Source organism: Acromyrmex echinatior, chromosome 19 (genome assembly GCF_024713525.1).
Source record: "Acromyrmex echinatior isolate Ae372 chromosome 19, ASM2471352v2, whole genome shotgun sequence".
Lineage (NCBI taxonomy): Eukaryota > Metazoa > Arthropoda > Insecta > Hymenoptera > Formicidae > Acromyrmex > Acromyrmex echinatior.
The window spans coordinates 7,652,259-7,670,259 of record NC_141870.1 but is presented as its reverse complement, the minus strand read 5'-3'; the positions used below and the strand labels follow the sequence as shown (position 1 = coordinate 7,670,259).

The window sequence follows — 18,001 nt, the reverse complement described above, 5'->3', positions numbered from 1 at the left end:
TATTCAAAATACACATTCGGATAGAAAAAAATTTCAATCTATTTTAATCACGTTTTTTATTATATAAAATATAAAATATAAATAAAATATATAATATATATTATATTATAAAAAATATATAAAGAAATAAATACCATAAATTATATATAACTAATTATATATAAAACTATAAATTATAAAATATAAATAAAACTATTTTATTATATAAAATAATAATTATTTTCTTTTCTTGCGGATCTCTACTCGAGTCGATAGAATTTGGCAACCCTGGAAACAAGGCGAGTTGCCTTTCAAAATTCTCAAACTTTATGCCTCGAGTATCATTTATCCTTGTTGGTCACCGAATATTGAATAAAGACAAAAGATGGTCGGAGTTGCGAGGAAGTCAGGTCGGAAAAGTGAGATTCGCAGAGTACAATTCTCGCAGGACAGAATGAATGCCTTGTACGGTTTTCGAGCTGAAAAGAATTCCGCGGTTTACCTGAAACTCGTAACATTTTTTGTATATTCCGATTTTCAAGCAGGCTAAAGATTCTGCAGTCAAGAAAATTCTGAATATTGACAATAGAAGTGACCATTCTTGAAAGTTTACAGATTTTTATCAGTTTTTTTTTAAATACGTACAAGTTGATATTTAAAAGTTTTAAAATTATTAATTATGAGTCTAAAGTTAGAATTGTAAATAAAAATTACAAATTTTTGCAGTTCTTATTCATTTAAATTTATTCATTTCTGAAGTATATGTTTTTTTCTTATTAAAATAAAACCGCGTAGTCGTTTATAGCCAGAGATTCTAATAGTCTCAAGAAATTATCATTTTTTTCTTTTCAAAGTTGCTAGATAAATAAACACTTAATTTAAATTAAATTTATCTTAAAACTAACGTGGTTATAATATTAACACATATAAAAAATAAGAGCATAAAAAACCACAGCACAAGTTATAGTTTGTGATATTTAATTATTATTACATTCATTAAAACATTAAACGTTTCGGCCACAATCTGGCCATCTTCAGTAATTCAATAATATTCTTAAAACGCAGAGTTACATCTAGTTGACATTAAATTCAACAGTCGAGAGTTGTAATTAAATAAACATGTTCTTTTGTATGTGAAGATGCTTCATGCAGTAATGTTACACGGTCAATTGTCATATCAAGAAAAGTGTAGAACAAGAATTTCCTGATTCTAAATGAAATTATATATATTAAAATCTCCTAGTCAGAATATAAAGAAAAAGAATCATTACCTGTTTTACAGCAAAAAAACCAAACGATGAATCTCGAATATTTCTTTTACACAGTTAGAATTTTGTCGTGACATTATGTGTTGTTATTTGTCCTATCATATATTTTACCACTATTTATATATCTGAGTCAAAATTTTAGAAAGTTCTAGAATTGTTTATTAACAGAAAGAGACATCCTATTTTTTAGAAGAGGAAAATAAACCTCAGGCAAACCTTCCGTGTCACTTTGCTTATTGATACCACTTGATTGTTTTTTTATATGTATCATTTCCGAAATTCTTCTTTTCGCTAAAGATTGTTCTCTATCTAAAATTCTTATATTATCCCAATCTAATTCATGCATCTCATTCATACGGTGGCGTGAGACCACAGAAATTTCGGAAGAAGATTTTCTTATATCAGCCTTATGTTCTTTAATCCGAGTTTTTAATTTCCTTTTGGTTTGGCCAACATAAGAAGATTCACAGTTTAAGCAATTAATTTTATAAACTACTCCGCATTGGTCATCCTTAGGCAAAGCATCCTTTCCTGTCTTAATAAATGTATTCAATTTATTCATTGGTTTATAAGCTATATTAAAACCGTACATATGTGAAAGTTTTTAAAATTTTTCCGAAACTTTGCCCAAATATGGTAACGTGAAAAATTTTTTAGAAGTAACCTTAGAGTCACATTCATTATTAATTTCTTTAAGATTTTTATCTAAATTAGTTCTTTTTTCCAACGTTTTAATTCTATTATTTATTGTAGAAAATATAAACTTTAAAGGATAATCATTACTCAGAAACGTGTGAATTAATTCAGAGATGTTTTTTTCATGAAATATAGGATGGGATAAGAATAGAATTCTATCAAATTGCCCAATAATAACTCCCCTTTTATGTTCTAACGGATGATTCGAAAAATAATTCAGATATCTCCCAGAATTGGTAGGTTTTTTATAAATATCGAAGAAGATATTTCCTTCCTGTCTCATTAATTTAACATCTAGGAAATGTATGCCGTTATCATCGCCAAAGTCCACAGTAAATTTAAGCCTTTCGTGATATGAGTTAAACAATTCTAGAACTCCTTCAACTTTTTCTTTGTGTATAGCTAATAAAATATCGTCCACATAACGAAAATAAAACGATAAACTAATGTTATTCTTGGTAATGATTTCTTGTTCAAAATCTTGTAAAACAATGTTCGCCAGTATGGAGGACAAAGGAGAACCCATTGGCATGCCAAAAATCTGTTTAAATATTTTATTATCAAAACTAAAAAATGTAGAATTAATTATAATCATAATAGCTTTGATAAATTCATGTAAAGGAATCGAAGTCTTATTCTCCATAAGATTCCACCTGCGTTCAATGCTTTTTGATACTAATTCGGTCGGAATATTCGTGTACATGGAGACCACGTCAAATGATATAATACTAAAATTTGTATCAATTGCTTTTCCATTGAGTTTATTTACTAAATCAAAGCTGTTTTTAACGAAACTGAAATTATTTATATTATTATTGTCAATGACTGATTGGAAAAATAAGGGGTACATTGATTCTAATTTATATAAAAAATTGTACGTTTCGGACGGCGAACTTCCGAGATCTTACGGTTTGCCAAAAATTCACAAAGAAGGTCACCCTTTGAGATTGATTGTCAGTTGCATTAATAGTGCTTTTTATCCACTGGCGACTTTCTTAAAGGAAATCATTGACAATAATAATATAAATAATTTCAGTTTCGTTAAAAACAGCTTTGATTTAGTAAATAAACTCAATGGAAAAGCAATTGATACAAATTTTAGTATTATATCATTTGACGTGGTCTCCATGTACACGAATATTCCGACCGAATTAGTATCAAAAAGCATTGAACGCAGGTGGAATCTTATGGAGAATAAGACTTCGATTCCTTTACATGAATTTATCAAAGCTATTATGATTATAATTAATTCTACATTTTTTAGTTTTGATAATAAAATATTTAAACAGATTTTTGGCATGCCAATGGGTTCTCCTTTGTCCTCCATACTGGCGAACATTGTTTTACAAGATTTTGAACAAGAAATCATTACCAAGAATAACATTAGTTTATCGTTTTATTTTCGTTATGTGGACGATATTTTATTAGCTATACACAAAGAAAAAGTTGAAGGAGTTCTAGAATTGTTTAACTCATATCACGAAAGGCTTAAATTTACTGTGGACTTTGGCGATGATAACGGCATACATTTCCTAGATGTTAAATTAATGAGACAGGAAGGAAATATCTTCTTCGATATTTATAAAAAACCTACCAATTCTGGGAGATATCTGAATTATTTTTCGAATCATCCGTTAGAACATAAAAGGGGAGTTATTATTGGGCAATTTGATAGAATTCTATTCTTATCCCATCCTATATTTCATGAAAAAAACATCTCTGAATTAATTCACACGTTTCTGAGTAATGGTTATCCTTTAAAGTTTATATTTTCTACAATAAATAATAGAATTAAAACGTTGGAAAAAAGAACTAATTTAGATAAAAATCTTAAAGAAATTAATAATGAATGTGACTCTAAGGTTACTTCTAAAAATTTTTCACGTTACCATATTTGGGCAAAGTTTCGGAAAAATTTTAAAAACTTTCACATATGTACGGTTTTAATATAGCTTATAAACCAATGAATAAATTGAATACATTTATTAAGACAGGAAAGGATGCTTTGCCTAAGGATGACCAATGCGGAGTAGTTTATAAAATTAATTGCTTAAACTGTGAATCTTCTTATGTTGGCCAAACCAAAAGGAAATTAAAAACTCGGATTAAAGAACATAAGGCTGATATAAGAAAATCTTCTTCCGAAATTTCTGTGGTCTCACGCCACCGTATGAATGAGATGCATGAATTAGATTGGGATAATATAAGAATTTTAGATAGAGAACAATCTTTAGCGAAAAGAAGAATTTCGGAAATGATACATATAAAAAAACAATCAAGTGGTATCAATAAGCAAAGTGACACGGAAGGTTTGCCTGAGGTTTATTTTCCTCTTCTAAAAAATAGGATGTCTCTTTCTGTTAATAAACAATTCTAGAACTTTCTAAAAATTTTGACTCAGATATATAAATAGTGGTAAAATATATGATAGGACAAATAACAACACATAATGTCACGACAAAATTCTAACTGTGTAAAAGAAATATTCGAGATTCATCGTTTGGTTTTTTTGCTGTAAAACAGGTAATGATTCTTTTTCTTTATATTCTGACTAGGAGATTTTAATATATATAATTTCATTTAGAATCAGGAAATTCTTGTTCTACACTTTTCTTGATATGACAATTGACCGTGTAACATTACTGCATGAAGCATCTTCACATACAAAAGAACATGTTTATTTAATTACAACTCTCGACTGTTGAATTTAATGTCAACTAGATGTAACTCTGCGTTTTAAGAATATTATTGAATTACTGAAGATGGCCAGATTGTGGCCGAAACGTTTAATGTTTTAATGAATGTAATAATAATTAAATATCACAAACTATAACTTGTGCTGTGGTTTTTTATGCTCTTATTTTTTATATGTGTTAAATTAAATTGTTATAAATGGCTTAATGAAAATATATGTGCCTTTCTAACAATATAAACTTATGACATTCATATTTAAAGGCGTGTAAAGAATTTGTATATTTTTTATATAAGTTCCTAATTTGTAAAAATTTCTTCAGATTTTCCGATTACCTTTACTATGTCGGATTATTTTGGAGGGGAGAGATTTTTACATAATTTGCGTTTATAGAAGAAACATCAATCTTTAAAATCAGAACGTAATGTAATCTTGTACGACTTTTACATCTCGAAACGGCAACATCTGTCTCTAAGAATGAAAGAGATATCTACAAATCAACTAAAACATCTATCATTAAAAACATGTTTGATCTTTTCAAGATATTGTGTATATATGTGTTGCCATTACTGTTAACAATCGATTAAGAGGGATTTTTATCTCTGTGAATTCTTAATATTATAATAAATTGAGTGAATCATCTAAGACACTAAGATTTATATGTTTCTACTTCTAATGGAGCAATAAATAAAAAATTCAATTCATAGCATATATTACAAGAGATTAGAAGTTCAGGGACGTTCAGTTGTTGTATTCGATATTTCATGTTTAATACTACACTGACATACACTTAATATATGTGAGGATAGGAGGCTATCGATAAATAATTGTCTTTTAATTAACCACTTAATATAGTAAACTCTTTAATGGCTTTGGATGTACGATACAACGCTCTCGTGTGTAAATACAAGGAATATATATATAGTAAGGCGTGTCCAGAGTTGCCAACATAGAATATCGAGTCACGATCTCGTACTGCCATCTACCTATCCTTAAGATCGTTTCCTATTGGTCTCTGAATCCTAGTGAATTTTATGTCTGCTTATCTACACCTATTAACATAAAAATCTTACATGTAAATAATAAAAACAACCTCTCACAATCAGCCGCCTTGGTTTTATTGATCCATGGTTGACATAAATCTCTTTACATTTTTCAGTAAAGTGGGGCCACTTAAAGGTTTAGTCAAACAATCTGCTCTCATGTTATCTTTTGGCTCATGTCTAACGAGAATGTTCTGTTCTTTCACTGTCTCTCGGATGTAATGGCATCTTCTATTCATTAGTTTAGATTTTGTTTTAAAATTTCCACCATTAGCTAGTCTAACGGCGTTCAAATTGTCGCATTTCAGTTTACACTTTATCTCATTCGATAATCCAATCTCTTGCAATAGTTTGGCAGTCCATGTAAGCTCGTTTACTCCTTCTAACATTGCCTCTAATTCACTTTCTGTGGAAGATAATGCAACTCTCTTTTGTTTCCTGCATCTCCAATGTACTAAATCTCGATTCCAATAAAGTAAGATTCCATTGAACGATTTGGCATCTTCTGTTCTGTCCCACGACGCATCGGTTTCGCATTCTAATTTTTTAATTTTTCCTTGCTTCCCAAACTGTAGTTGATAATTGATAGTTCCTTTCAAATATCGAAGGATCCTCTTCAGTTCTGTCATGTGTATTGCTCTTGGGTCAGTATTGAATTGTGATAAGCAACTTAATGCGAAAGACAGATCTGGTCTGGTATGGACGCTTAAATACATCAGTCGTCCCATTAATTCTTGATAAATTCGGACGTCAACTCTTTCGCTCTCTTTGTACTCTTGCATTTTTACGTTTAAATCCATTGGAGATCTTACGATGTTACATTCTTCCATCCCGTATAATTCAAGTAATCTTTTTATATAATTCTTCTGATCTACATACAGCTTGCCTTCTTCTTGGGTCACTTCCATTCCGAGTACAGTTTTTGCTTCTCCGAGATCTTTAATTTCCATATACTGTTCAATCTTTTTCATGAATCCTCTTTCGAATTCATTATCGCGATACTGTTATCATATCATCAACGTGAATACCGCAATATACGAATCTATTTTTTTCTATTGCATAGAATAAACACGGATCTTCTTTAGAATATTTCATTCCGCATTTAATCATAATCTCTGTTAGAAATTCGTTCCAACATTTTCCGGCCTGTTTGAGACCATAAATGCTTCTTTTTAATTTACACACTTTTTCGTGATTTTCTTGGATCCCATCTGGTCAGTTCCATGTAAATCTTTTCCTTTAACTTCCCGTGTAAATATGCGGTCTTTACATCGTAAGTCTTCATTTTTCTCTGTTTTTGGGCAGATATACTGAATAGCAATCTCATTGTTTCAGTTTTTACCACAGGAGCGAACGTCTCATCATAATCCACTCCAGGACGTTGTCCGCACCCTTGGGCCACCAATCGCGCTTTATATCGTCGCTGTCCATTTGGATCTTCCTTGATGTTGAATACCCATTTGCTCTTGATCACTTTCTTATTTTTAGGTCTAGTTACAGTGTTCCATACTTCATGTTTTTCCATTGATTTTAATTCTTCAAATATTGCCTGTTTCCAATGTACCCATTCACTTGATTGTTTCGCTTCTTGAATATTCTTCGGTACTTCATTCTCCATTGTCATCAATGCCATCTGCTGCCCTTTGATTCTCTCAGACCTTCTAAGATTTCTGTATTCCCCTTCTTCCCTTTGTTCCTCTCTTATTTGTTGTTTTCGAGCTTCTATCATTTCTTTTGTAGTCCCTTTTGGTCTTCCTCTATTTTTCTTTTCCATCTGTTATATTTCTGTTTCCATATCTTCATTCTCTGATGTGATGTCATCGCTCTCATTTTCTGAAGAGTCTCCTACAACTGCGTCTTCATATTCACTGCTTTCATCTTCTGTTCTTGCATTTTCTTCATTTTCTTCGATCCCTTCTTCTTCTCTAGTTTCTTTTTCATCTTTGTACTCTAATCCTATAACTATTAATTCTTCTTTCTTAATTTCTTTAGAATTTTCAGTATTTAATAACTCACATCCGTTCCTAGTTTCATCAAACCTTACATCACAATCAGCTTTTACTTTTCCATTTTCGGGAATGTATATTCTGTACGTATTGTTCATTGCATATCCAATAAATATTCCTTTAATAGCTTTGGGATCAAACTTCTTTCTTTGTGGTTCCTTGTTTAATAAATATGCTACGCATCCGAATCTCCTCATATATTTTACATTCGGTCTCCTACCATTCCAAATTTCATAGGGTGTCTTCCCATGCACTGATGTCTTGCTTCTATTTTTTATATGCACTGCTGTACACGCTGCTTCAGCCCAAAAAACTAGCGGCATTTGTGAGTCTGTCATCATTGTTCTTGTCATTTCTATTATTGACTTGTTAGCTCTTTCTATCACACCATTACACTGGGGTGTTCTTGCCGGGCTTAATTCGTGTTTTATTCCTTTCTGGCTGAATCACTCTTGTTCTTTCCTACGAATTCTCCTCCATTATCAGATCTGATAGCCTTTAACTTCATTCCAGTTTGATTCTCTTTCAGTAAAATTAGCTTCTTTAATTTTTCACCAGCTTCATTTTTTTCCTTTAAAAAATCGATAAATATTACTCTCGAATAGTCGTCGATAATGGTAAATATGTATCTCTTACCGCCATATGACGACGGATTTATGGGACCTACTAGATCTATATGCCATAGTTCCATTATTTTGTTGGTTTTTCTACGTGTTAATCTGGGATGCGCTTTACGGCACATTTTTCCTTCCACGCATGTCTCACATTGACTTATCTCCTTGTCTGTTTCTTTTAATCCTGTCACTAGATCTTCTTTTCTTCGATGATCTTCTTGCTTGTGTGTCCGAATCTCTTATGCCAAATGTCCATTTCTTCAGTTCTCGCTGCTGTTTCATTTTTTATCACAGACGATTTGACATAGTACGCATTCTCCTCCCTGACGGCTGTCATTTTTATCTCATCCTTGTTCCTGTAAACAATGGCTCCATATTTATCAAATTCTACTTTGTAACCATGATCGGTGATTTTTGCTACCGATAATAAATTTATATTAATGTCTGGTACACATAATACATTTTTTAACCGTATCCTATCTTTATTAAAATTCTGTTTTATTACTATTTCACCTCGACCATCTGAGGTTAGTTTTTTTCCTTCTTTGTCAGCCAAGGTAACGTCTCTTGTATCGTCCTCTATATTATCTAATACGACTTTATTGCTTACCATATGACTTGTTGCACCTGAATCTAATAGCCATATATAACCTTCTGTCCCCTTTTTTTTTATTTCATGCTCAGGCTCTTTATTTATTTTTGTTGTACTCACGTGTGATCGATCTCTTACAGTTAATACCGCTTCATCTGTAGTTTTTAATGTACTTTTATTATATCCTTGACTACGTCCTCTTCCTCTTCCTCTTGAGATTCCTTTAAATCCTCTTCCACGTGAAACGTTTCTCTTCTGTTCTCTGCGATCAAACGCGATGTGATTGTATCCCTGGCAATTAAAGCACTTCTTCCTGTTACGACATTCGCTTGATTTGTGACCACTCATTCCGCAATTGTAGCATGTATAGTTATTTCTTGATTTATCTCTGACTTTTCTTACATATTCTTCTTTCGATGTTTTTTCATCTTTATGTTTGTCTCTTCGTATTTCCTCTTGTTTTAACGCATATCTTATGTCATTTATGGTTAGCTCTCTCTGTGTTTCAAACACTCGTACATTCTGATCGAATTCAGATTTTAGTCCTCGTATAATATACATCCTCAATTCGTAATCCTCTATGTTTTTACCGAGTTGTCTGCATTGGTTTCTCAAAGCCTCCGCTCTATTAACGTACGCATCTACACTTTCGTCCTTATTCATTTTTAGATTTGACAATTCACTTAATGATCTCGCCTTCAACTGCTCAGTTTCCGCTGCCATATTGTTTTTAATTAGATTCCATAATTTATTTGCATCCTTTTCGTGACTGTACTTCAATAATTGAGCTTTACTCATCGTGTTTATCATGACTGTACGTGCGGCGTAGTTATCATCGTCCCATTCATTCCATAGCTTAAATTTTTCCGCATATCTTTCATCATCTTCTTCTGGTTTGTCTGTTGGCTCCACATTAATTACTTTTTTCCAAAGTTTCTTTGCCCTTAAGATTCCTTCTATTTTTTCGCTCCACAGGAAATAATTTGTGTCGTCAAGCGGTTCCACACAACTCAAGTTCCAATTTTCAGCCATATTGAAAAATGCGTCTTTTTTATGCTCAAGCAAACTCTCACGATATTCGATAGCCTCACACGGATACACTAAGCCAAACCACGGATACACTAAGCCAACCACGGATACACTAAGCGAACCACGCTCTGCTACCAATTTGTGAGGATAGGAGGCTATCGATAAATAATTGTCTTTTAATTAACCACTTAATATAGTAAACTCTTTAATGGCTTTGGATGTACGATACAACGCTCTCGTGTGTAAATACAAGGAATATATATATAGTAAGGCGTGTCCAGAGTTGCCAACATAGAATATCGAGTCACGATCTCGTACTGCCATCTACCTATCCTTAAGATCGTTTCCTATTGGTCTCTGAATCCTAGTGAATTTTATGTCTGCTTGTCTACACCTATTAATATAAAAATCTTACATGTAAATAATAAAAACAACCTCTCACAATATACACCGCAGGGCATTATGGATAAATTCATTTATGATAATTAATGTTCAAAATATATAGGAATCTCGATATGATCACGAATTTACGAAGATTTTGTAATATAAAATAGTAGCGTTAATTTTATTACACTGAAGAGGACCTGATGAAAAACGATGATCGAAACGTCTGCATGTATGCAATTGTTAGTCTACAATAAACATATAAATATGATACAGTAACAACAAGTTCCTGCCTTTTTGGCAATTTGATTATTTGAATTTCGTTGGAGCCTATTACATTGTATTTAATTTTAAACAGCAAAAAACATTTTGTGTTTTTGTTAGAAACGATCCACTCAAATCCTTATTAAAAGTTAGTGTTGAATTTTCAACATATCCGAGTTTTTAATTTAACATAATATGATTGTGTTATTTGAATAATTTGTGTTAAATTAAAATTTAACATTTCCCACTGTTAAAATAACAAAATTTATAGATAAGTAAACATATAATGTAGTTTTAAAACATAAATTCTAATATTAAATGAATAAAATGTGTGTGTAGATTTAATAAATTATTATAAATGTTAATTGTGTTGAAGAAATATGTTCAGTACTAGTTACATTGTATTTTATATGTAAAAAGGTACAGATATTTTTGTATTATTTCCTCTTTGTAACAGTAAATATTTGTTAAATCTATATATTGCACATGTTAAATATCCCAGAGATATCATTTAAACTAAAAATGTATCTAAAAAATAGCATCTAATTTCAGTTAAATATTACATTATAAATATGTTAATTTAATATAAAATTTGTTTTTATGTTATGTCAAAGTTTTATGCTTCTTGTGTTCATTTTTTACATAATATTTGTATCACTTTCTAACATATTTATTAGATTAACACAAAAATTTGAGTGGATCCCTTGGGACATGTAAATTGTACAAAATTTAACACAAATTTTTTTACTCTGTATATATGCAATTCTCTTTGTCAGTTGAATATTTAAATACAGATGTATAAGACATTTTGATCAGAATGAAATCACGAATCTGATGGTCGATAGTAAACATGCAAAAAAGAGGAAAAGAACACGACATTTATAACAACGTTGAAAAAAAGAAACCTTCATGGAGAACCTTCATATATACAGCGAAAAGGGCTTTCCGTAACGACTTCAATATTTGACGGATCCGGGAAACGGAATTAAAAACACATCTGATAACCATAATTTATTTAAAAAAATAGAAACTTATAGAAAGAAGAATCTTGAAATTCTACTCTAAACAAACAATGTTCTTACAGAAAGAAAAATGCATTAGTAAGAGAAATACAAATAGGACGTGGCTATTCAACATTTAATATTAGGATTGGATAGAATGACTTCTTCTTAATATATAACATGGGATCGTAAATGTTCCCGTGCGATACGTATACTTTTTTCCAAAAAATCAAACAATAAAATCAAAAAGAAAAAAAAAGAAAAAGAGTGAAACGTAATTTTTTGACGGCCTTTGATATTGTCAATAACTCGCGATTCTTTTTTTCCAAGCTCGTACTAGTTCCTTTGATACTACATTACTTGGTTAAATATCAAACTTTGTCAGGAGAATATTTTTGTTACCATGTGAAACGATCGTTACTTGACAAGAAAAAAGAGAGAAAGAGAGTGAAAGAGAGAGAAAGAGAAAAAAATTGGTATGGTGAATCGACGAGTATTTTACGGGAGCGTCGGTCGACGATTAGCGAAAGGGATGGTTTCGGCATCAGATGAGAAGTCGATTCTTTAATTCTCCGGGAACTATACGGAACTATGTATTTATATACACCAGGGTAGGTTGTCTTTTCTCTCGCTCTCTCTCGCTTCCCTCCCTATACCTTCGCCCTAATATCTAGTAGGTAAAATGGCAGAGTCCCTCACTCTCCTCTCTCTCTCTCTCTCTCTCCCCCCCCCATCTCGCCTTCAATTGCCGTTCTTCTTTCTTCTTCCTACCTCTTTTCCACCTCGTAGGGTGTGTAGGGTGGCGAAGAACATGCTGTGCGAGCGCGATGCGAAGAGAGAATCCGCGACATAGAGAGAGCGACGGAGAAAAAGAAAGATCGGTACCGAAAATGGAAAAGAGAAACGGAAAACCGATGGATAAAGGGAGATGTGGGGAGATGTGGGGGACTGCAGGCCATACGAGGAAGATTATGAAACAATGCGGGCGAAAGAGAAAGCGAGACGACCTTCGGCGTGGTCCGCGACTCCGCCCCAGCAGCGTTCGTTCCACCGCAACCCTCTTCAGCATTCATTCATAAAATTTTATTTTAAAAAATGGAAGTGACCTTTTATCTCTTCGGCGTTCCCTTCTAGAAAAAAACGTGTTCAAAATACGTTGCTTTTGAAACCATTTTACTTGTATCTGACATTTCTCGGCATCCTTTGTACTTTTGAAAATATTTCAATATGAAATTTAAAATAGCATACTCTGTATTTTTTCTTCATCTGTTAGTTTAATGTACTAAAATAAGTACGTGATATGAAGAAATCAATAGTTTACGAGATATTTTATACCTTGTTCGAGCATATATTAACATAAAATGTTAAATAACTCGTAGACTATTAATTTTTTAATAATCGTATAATATCTTAATAAGTCTTTTATAAGTTCCTTTTTACTTTTTACTTTTATAAGAAGAATAATGAAATGAATCAATTGGTGGAAAGAAAACACATAGTTGCTTAAAAAAAATATGTATGCAAAATATACTTGTATAATTTTTTAAATAAGTGATTCTGTGTTTTCTTTTCATCAATTGATTCATCTCATTATTGAATTCATGTAAAAGTTTTAATGTACGTTTAACAAAAAATTAATAGTTTACGAGTTATTTAATATTTTATGTCAACACATGCCACAATAAAATATAAAATATCTCATAAATTGATTTTTTGATGTCATTATCTTAATACTTTTATATGCAGAATAATTAGAGGAATCATATTGTGTAAAAAGAATCATACAATTTCATTAAAAAAAAATAGAAGTGACCTTCATATCTTTTTGACACCATCACTTAGAAGAAATACAATATGATCAAAATACGTTTCCCTTGAAATAGTTCCACTTTCTTCTGAAACATTGTTTCCTATCATAAATATAATGCTACTATCATGCTACTATCACGCTAATAAATATTCTGCAAAATACGCTCAATATACAGGGTGTCCCATTTTAATTGCCCACCCCAAATATTTCGAAAACTACACATCCTAGAAGAAAAAGTTTTAGACAAAAGTTGTAGGGTTTCGAGGGGGGCATCCAACAGTGACCTTGACCATGACCGTTACCATGGCCGTCAAGGTCATTTCAAGGTCAAGTCAAAATTTTCAAATGGAACGCCCCTTTTTTCACACCGCAATTGGAAAGAGGAAGAAATTTTACGTATATGACCTTGACCGTGACCTCAATGTCAAGATCATGTCAAGATGAAATCCAAACATCTTGAAAACTATGTGCTCTTGCAAAAATGTTCGACACCAAAGTTGTGAGGTTCGGCGGGTTAAACTACTACAAACAACAGAAATCCAAAGATCTTGTTATTGCTCGAGACAACATCAAAATTTCTTACTTTATGAAATAAACATTGAGTATAACTAGATTAAATGACAATCTGCCTTCCGCATGAAAATTAAGAATCTTCCAGTTATTCAAGTGAATAAAAGAAACTAAAACGAAACATGGGTTACATAAATAGAAATTGACAACTTTTCAGGTACTACTAAAACAAATGACAATCTGCCTTCCGCATGAAAAATAAGAATCTTTCAGTTATTCAAGTGAACAAAGGAAACTGGCTGGATGCTTAATTACATCTGGCTTTTGTTGGCATTCAGTTATTTACATGGTCCAACAACTGCTGACTAATATCGGCCCTTTTCAGGGCCAATGACGTGTGAAATCCATTCGGCGACCTCCACGCCGTACACATCGGTTAACACTAATGTCGAAGGTAAATCTTTAACCCTTAACCTGTAACTCAAGGTCTACAAGACTCGCAAGTGCAGGAACAAGTGATTTTTCCATAGGTTTTTCCACTTTTTTCAAATAAGAAATGTATAAAAAAATTATTTTTCCCGAAATATTTAATTGGGATTTGTAGTTGAGGGTTTTAAGAAGCTCCATGAATTTCTGCAGATTTTTCGAAGCATTTTTATCGTTTAAAAAAGGCACAGGATCTAAAAGACCATGGTTTACAGATTTAAGGTGCCGAAACAAAGGGCTACGGAATAAGGGTTAATTTTCATAAAATGGTTCTTTATAACTAGTTTTCTTCATTGGGAGTTTGCTTTTATGATCACACAAAATTCAGACCCGTAAAATTTCCTCCTCTTTCTAATTCCTTGAAATGACCTTGAAGGTCATGATCATGGTCATTAAGTAACCCCAGCCGAACCTCACAACTTTGGTGTCGAACATTTTTGCAAGAGCACATAGTTTTCAAGATGTTTGGATTTCATCTTGACATGATCTTGACATTGAGGTCACGGTCAAGGTCATATTCGGACGTAAAATTTCTTCCTCTTTCCAATTGCGGTGTGAAAAAAGGGGCGTTCCATTTGAAAATTTTGACTTGATCTTGAAATGACCTTGACGGCCATGGTAACGGTCATAGTCAAGGTCACTGTTGGATGCCCCCCTCGAAACCCTACAACTTTTGTCTAAAACTTTTTCTTCTAGGATGTGTAGTTTTCGAAATATTTGGGGTGGGCAATTAAAATGGGACACCCTGTATATGGAATTGAAAATAATTGACAAATTTTTTTGTAATTGGTGTTGATATGTACAGACATCTCAAAAATACATATAAAAAAGAACACTACGTTAAATTTGTAATGTTGATTGTTATAAACGTTTTGAGTTATTTATTTTTTAATAATTTCTATATGTCAGTCTTGCTTGTTCACAATATGTCGTTAATTAAACTAAAACATTGTAGTTAAAAAACTTAACTCTTGAAAATGTATTAAATTTACCTAAAATTTAATTCATTATTTACTATGTTCACATACTAATGTAGATGCTATATTATGAAATAAAAAAATAGATTAATTTTTGCATATATGTAGTTAAAAATATTGAAATATCATTAAACGAATATCATTAAACGGTTAGGTTGCTCTTTGACATCTGCGACAATGAAACATAATTGATATTTTATAATAATTTTCTTTTGTTTGCGTAAGAGGAGAAAAATCTTCGTAGCGCCCTCTGTCGTGGGTGACCCCTAAGAGTCACCCATCGGAGGGGGGGGAGGGGGAATGCCCAGCAGCCCGCTCCACTGGGTGCCGGATTCGACCGCCCCGTGATCTCGAGGATACACCGGAACGGCCGCCTACCGACTAAAAAACTCTTCCCTGTCCTAGCATTACCTCCATGCATATATGTGAGTGCCCCGGAACCACCAATCGGTATTTCTTCAAGGCACCCACGATGCCAACGGGATGGCTCCCACCGTACGCACGGTAACATCCTTTAATATTAACTAAACTATATTTACATATATACACATTATTTACAAAGATATATTTCCGCTATGAAGAGGTGAATCCCGGGAAGGAATAGAAGGCACAGGAGGAAGTATCGACTCCCTCCAATTCCTCTCTCGGTCCCTCTCCGCCTCTTCCTTTCTTTTCATTACTGTTTCGCAGAAATTTGCGAATGCAGTCCAGGTTTCAGAGAAGCACATGATGGCCCCAATTACCAAATTATACTCTCGGTCTAGATCTAAATCCAGACCGAGAGCCACAAACAAATTTTCTCTCTCCACCGCTCACGAAGGGCAGTGAAGGAGGGTATGCATGGCATTATCAATAGCAGCACCACAGTGCTGGCAAATTGGAGTCTCCGCCTTTCTAATCTCGTATAGATAGGTCTCAAAACATCCGTGAACCACAATGACCTGGATCATCCTAAAAGTAAGGCCACCATGAGTCCTCCTCATCCACCTCGTCAATCTGCCTACGAGAGCCCCCGAACAGCAGCCCCAGGTGCGTTTCGGGGAAGCTTCTTCGAACCGCCTATTCCATCTAACCACAGATCTCTCCGTTTCCTCATCGCGAATATGGCCCATCGTTCTGAGAGCGATGAAACCATTTCACTCTGTAAGCTCGCCGCCTCAAATAAGATCGCCTTAGACGATCAGCAAGCAGATTGAACGGGATCAGTCTCGCGAATATTAGTGACGCCTCATAGGAGATAGTTCTATAATCCTAAGTGCCAACTGTCTTTGCAGTCTAGCCGCGTCGCGTCGAATGATGCGATCCTTCGCTGCCGCTTGCGTCCACACAGGAGACCCATATAAAACGACAGACATAACGACGCTGGCATATACCCAACGCCTGCACTCCCCAGGACCAATATTGGCCGTTAATTTGCCAATGACCGCTGCCATCCTCAGAACCCAGGGAAAGAGTCGACGAAAGTGTTCTCGAAAGGACCACTTAAGTCTAACATCAATCCCAGGTATTTCATCGAAGATCGCAATTCGACTTTCGCATCTCCTATTCTAATGCTTGCATACCTCCCACATGAATGTTATGGCCTCCGTTTTGCCTATCGACATCTCGAGACCTAACCGCTTGATCGCCTCGACTACAACAGCCGCCCCCAGTTCCGCCCTAAAAACTGTCTCGTGTAAGGACGGCCCTCTCACTATCAAAAGAGTATCATCCGCGTAGCATAAAACGGAACAACCCAACGGCAAGCCGACACACAAAACAGAGTCGTATCCGACATTCCAAAATCGGTCCCAGGACCGAACTTTGAGGAACTCCGCGCATCATAGGGGATCTTGCGTACTTATCGTTCCTGTCTATGTAGGACCATTCTGGATAGCCATCTGTCCGACAGATAGCTATCCATAATGCGCCGGAGATATCCCGGAATCTCCTTTTCCACTAGCGCGTCTCTGATGACAGGCCATCCGGGAGGGAGTTAAAGGCGTTGGCTATATCAAAAGACACAGCCAACATCACCCCCCCCATGCCGCACCCCATCATCCATCATCGCACGAAACTTCCATATGGCATCTACCGTAGATCTTTGCGATCTGAATCCGAATTGAGATTCCGAGATACCGCCAGACTCATCCGGACACTGCGTCAGTTGGTTGCAGATAATCCTCTCTAGCAGCTTTCCTGCTTCACTCAGAAGACAGATTGGCCTGTAGGACGACGGCGCCCGATCAGGCTTCCCCGGCTTCTTGAGCAGCACCAACCGCGCCATTTTTCCAACTGGATGGAAACCCTCTCCCCGAGACACGCCGTAAAGCAGCTCATCCAATGCTTGATCAAGATATCACACGTACCGATGATCCCATCAGGATCAGGAGCCCTACCAATGTTCATTCTGGCGAACAAAGTCTTGATCTCCTCGCCAGTTATAGCCAACGCGTCATCCCACTGGACGGGGGAGGCAACATCCACCCCCCCCCCGCACCAGGAGGGAATAACGCCACGATCACTTCTCGCACGACTCCTGGAGGGAGAGACTCAATAAGTTGAGACGCACTCATCCGCAATTTATTGAGCACTATACGATACATGCCCCATGGATCCTTATCAAGAGTATTGAGAAGATCCCACCATAGGTTCATCTTCGACCTCCTAA

The 18,001-nt window shown here is 34.5% G+C and overlaps 1 protein-coding gene and 1 long non-coding RNA gene across 2 annotated transcripts; both read right to left on the bottom strand.

Moving 5' to 3' along the window:
* Nucleotides 1-1,049: 1,049 nt before the first annotated feature.
* LOC147906720 (uncharacterized) lies at nt 1,050-2,748 on the bottom strand. Its single transcript, XR_015548301.1, has 2 exons — nt 1,251-2,748; nt 1,050-1,189 (listed from the first exon to the last, which is right to left on the bottom strand). It is a non-coding gene; the product is annotated as an uncharacterized LOC147906720 (long non-coding RNA).
* Nucleotides 2,749-8,428: 5,680 nt separating this feature from the next.
* LOC147906719 (uncharacterized) lies at nt 8,429-12,214 on the bottom strand. The gene is made up of 2 exons (XM_087415976.1): nt 9,011-12,214; nt 8,429-8,654 (listed from the first exon to the last, which is right to left on the bottom strand). Exons 1-2 carry the CDS (start codon nt 9,920-9,922, stop codon nt 8,643-8,645), a joined length of 924 nt encoding a protein of 307 aa, XP_087272102.1. The 5' UTR covers nt 9,923-12,214; the 3' UTR covers nt 8,429-8,642.
* Between the last annotated feature and the right edge of the window lie 5,787 nt (nt 12,215-18,001).

Bases quoted from the DNA above. Each gene is read 5' to 3' on its own strand.
- LOC147906719 (XM_087415976.1), bottom strand. From the start codon at position 9,922: ATGGCTGAAAATTGGAACTTGAGTTGTGTGGAACCGCTTGACGACACA.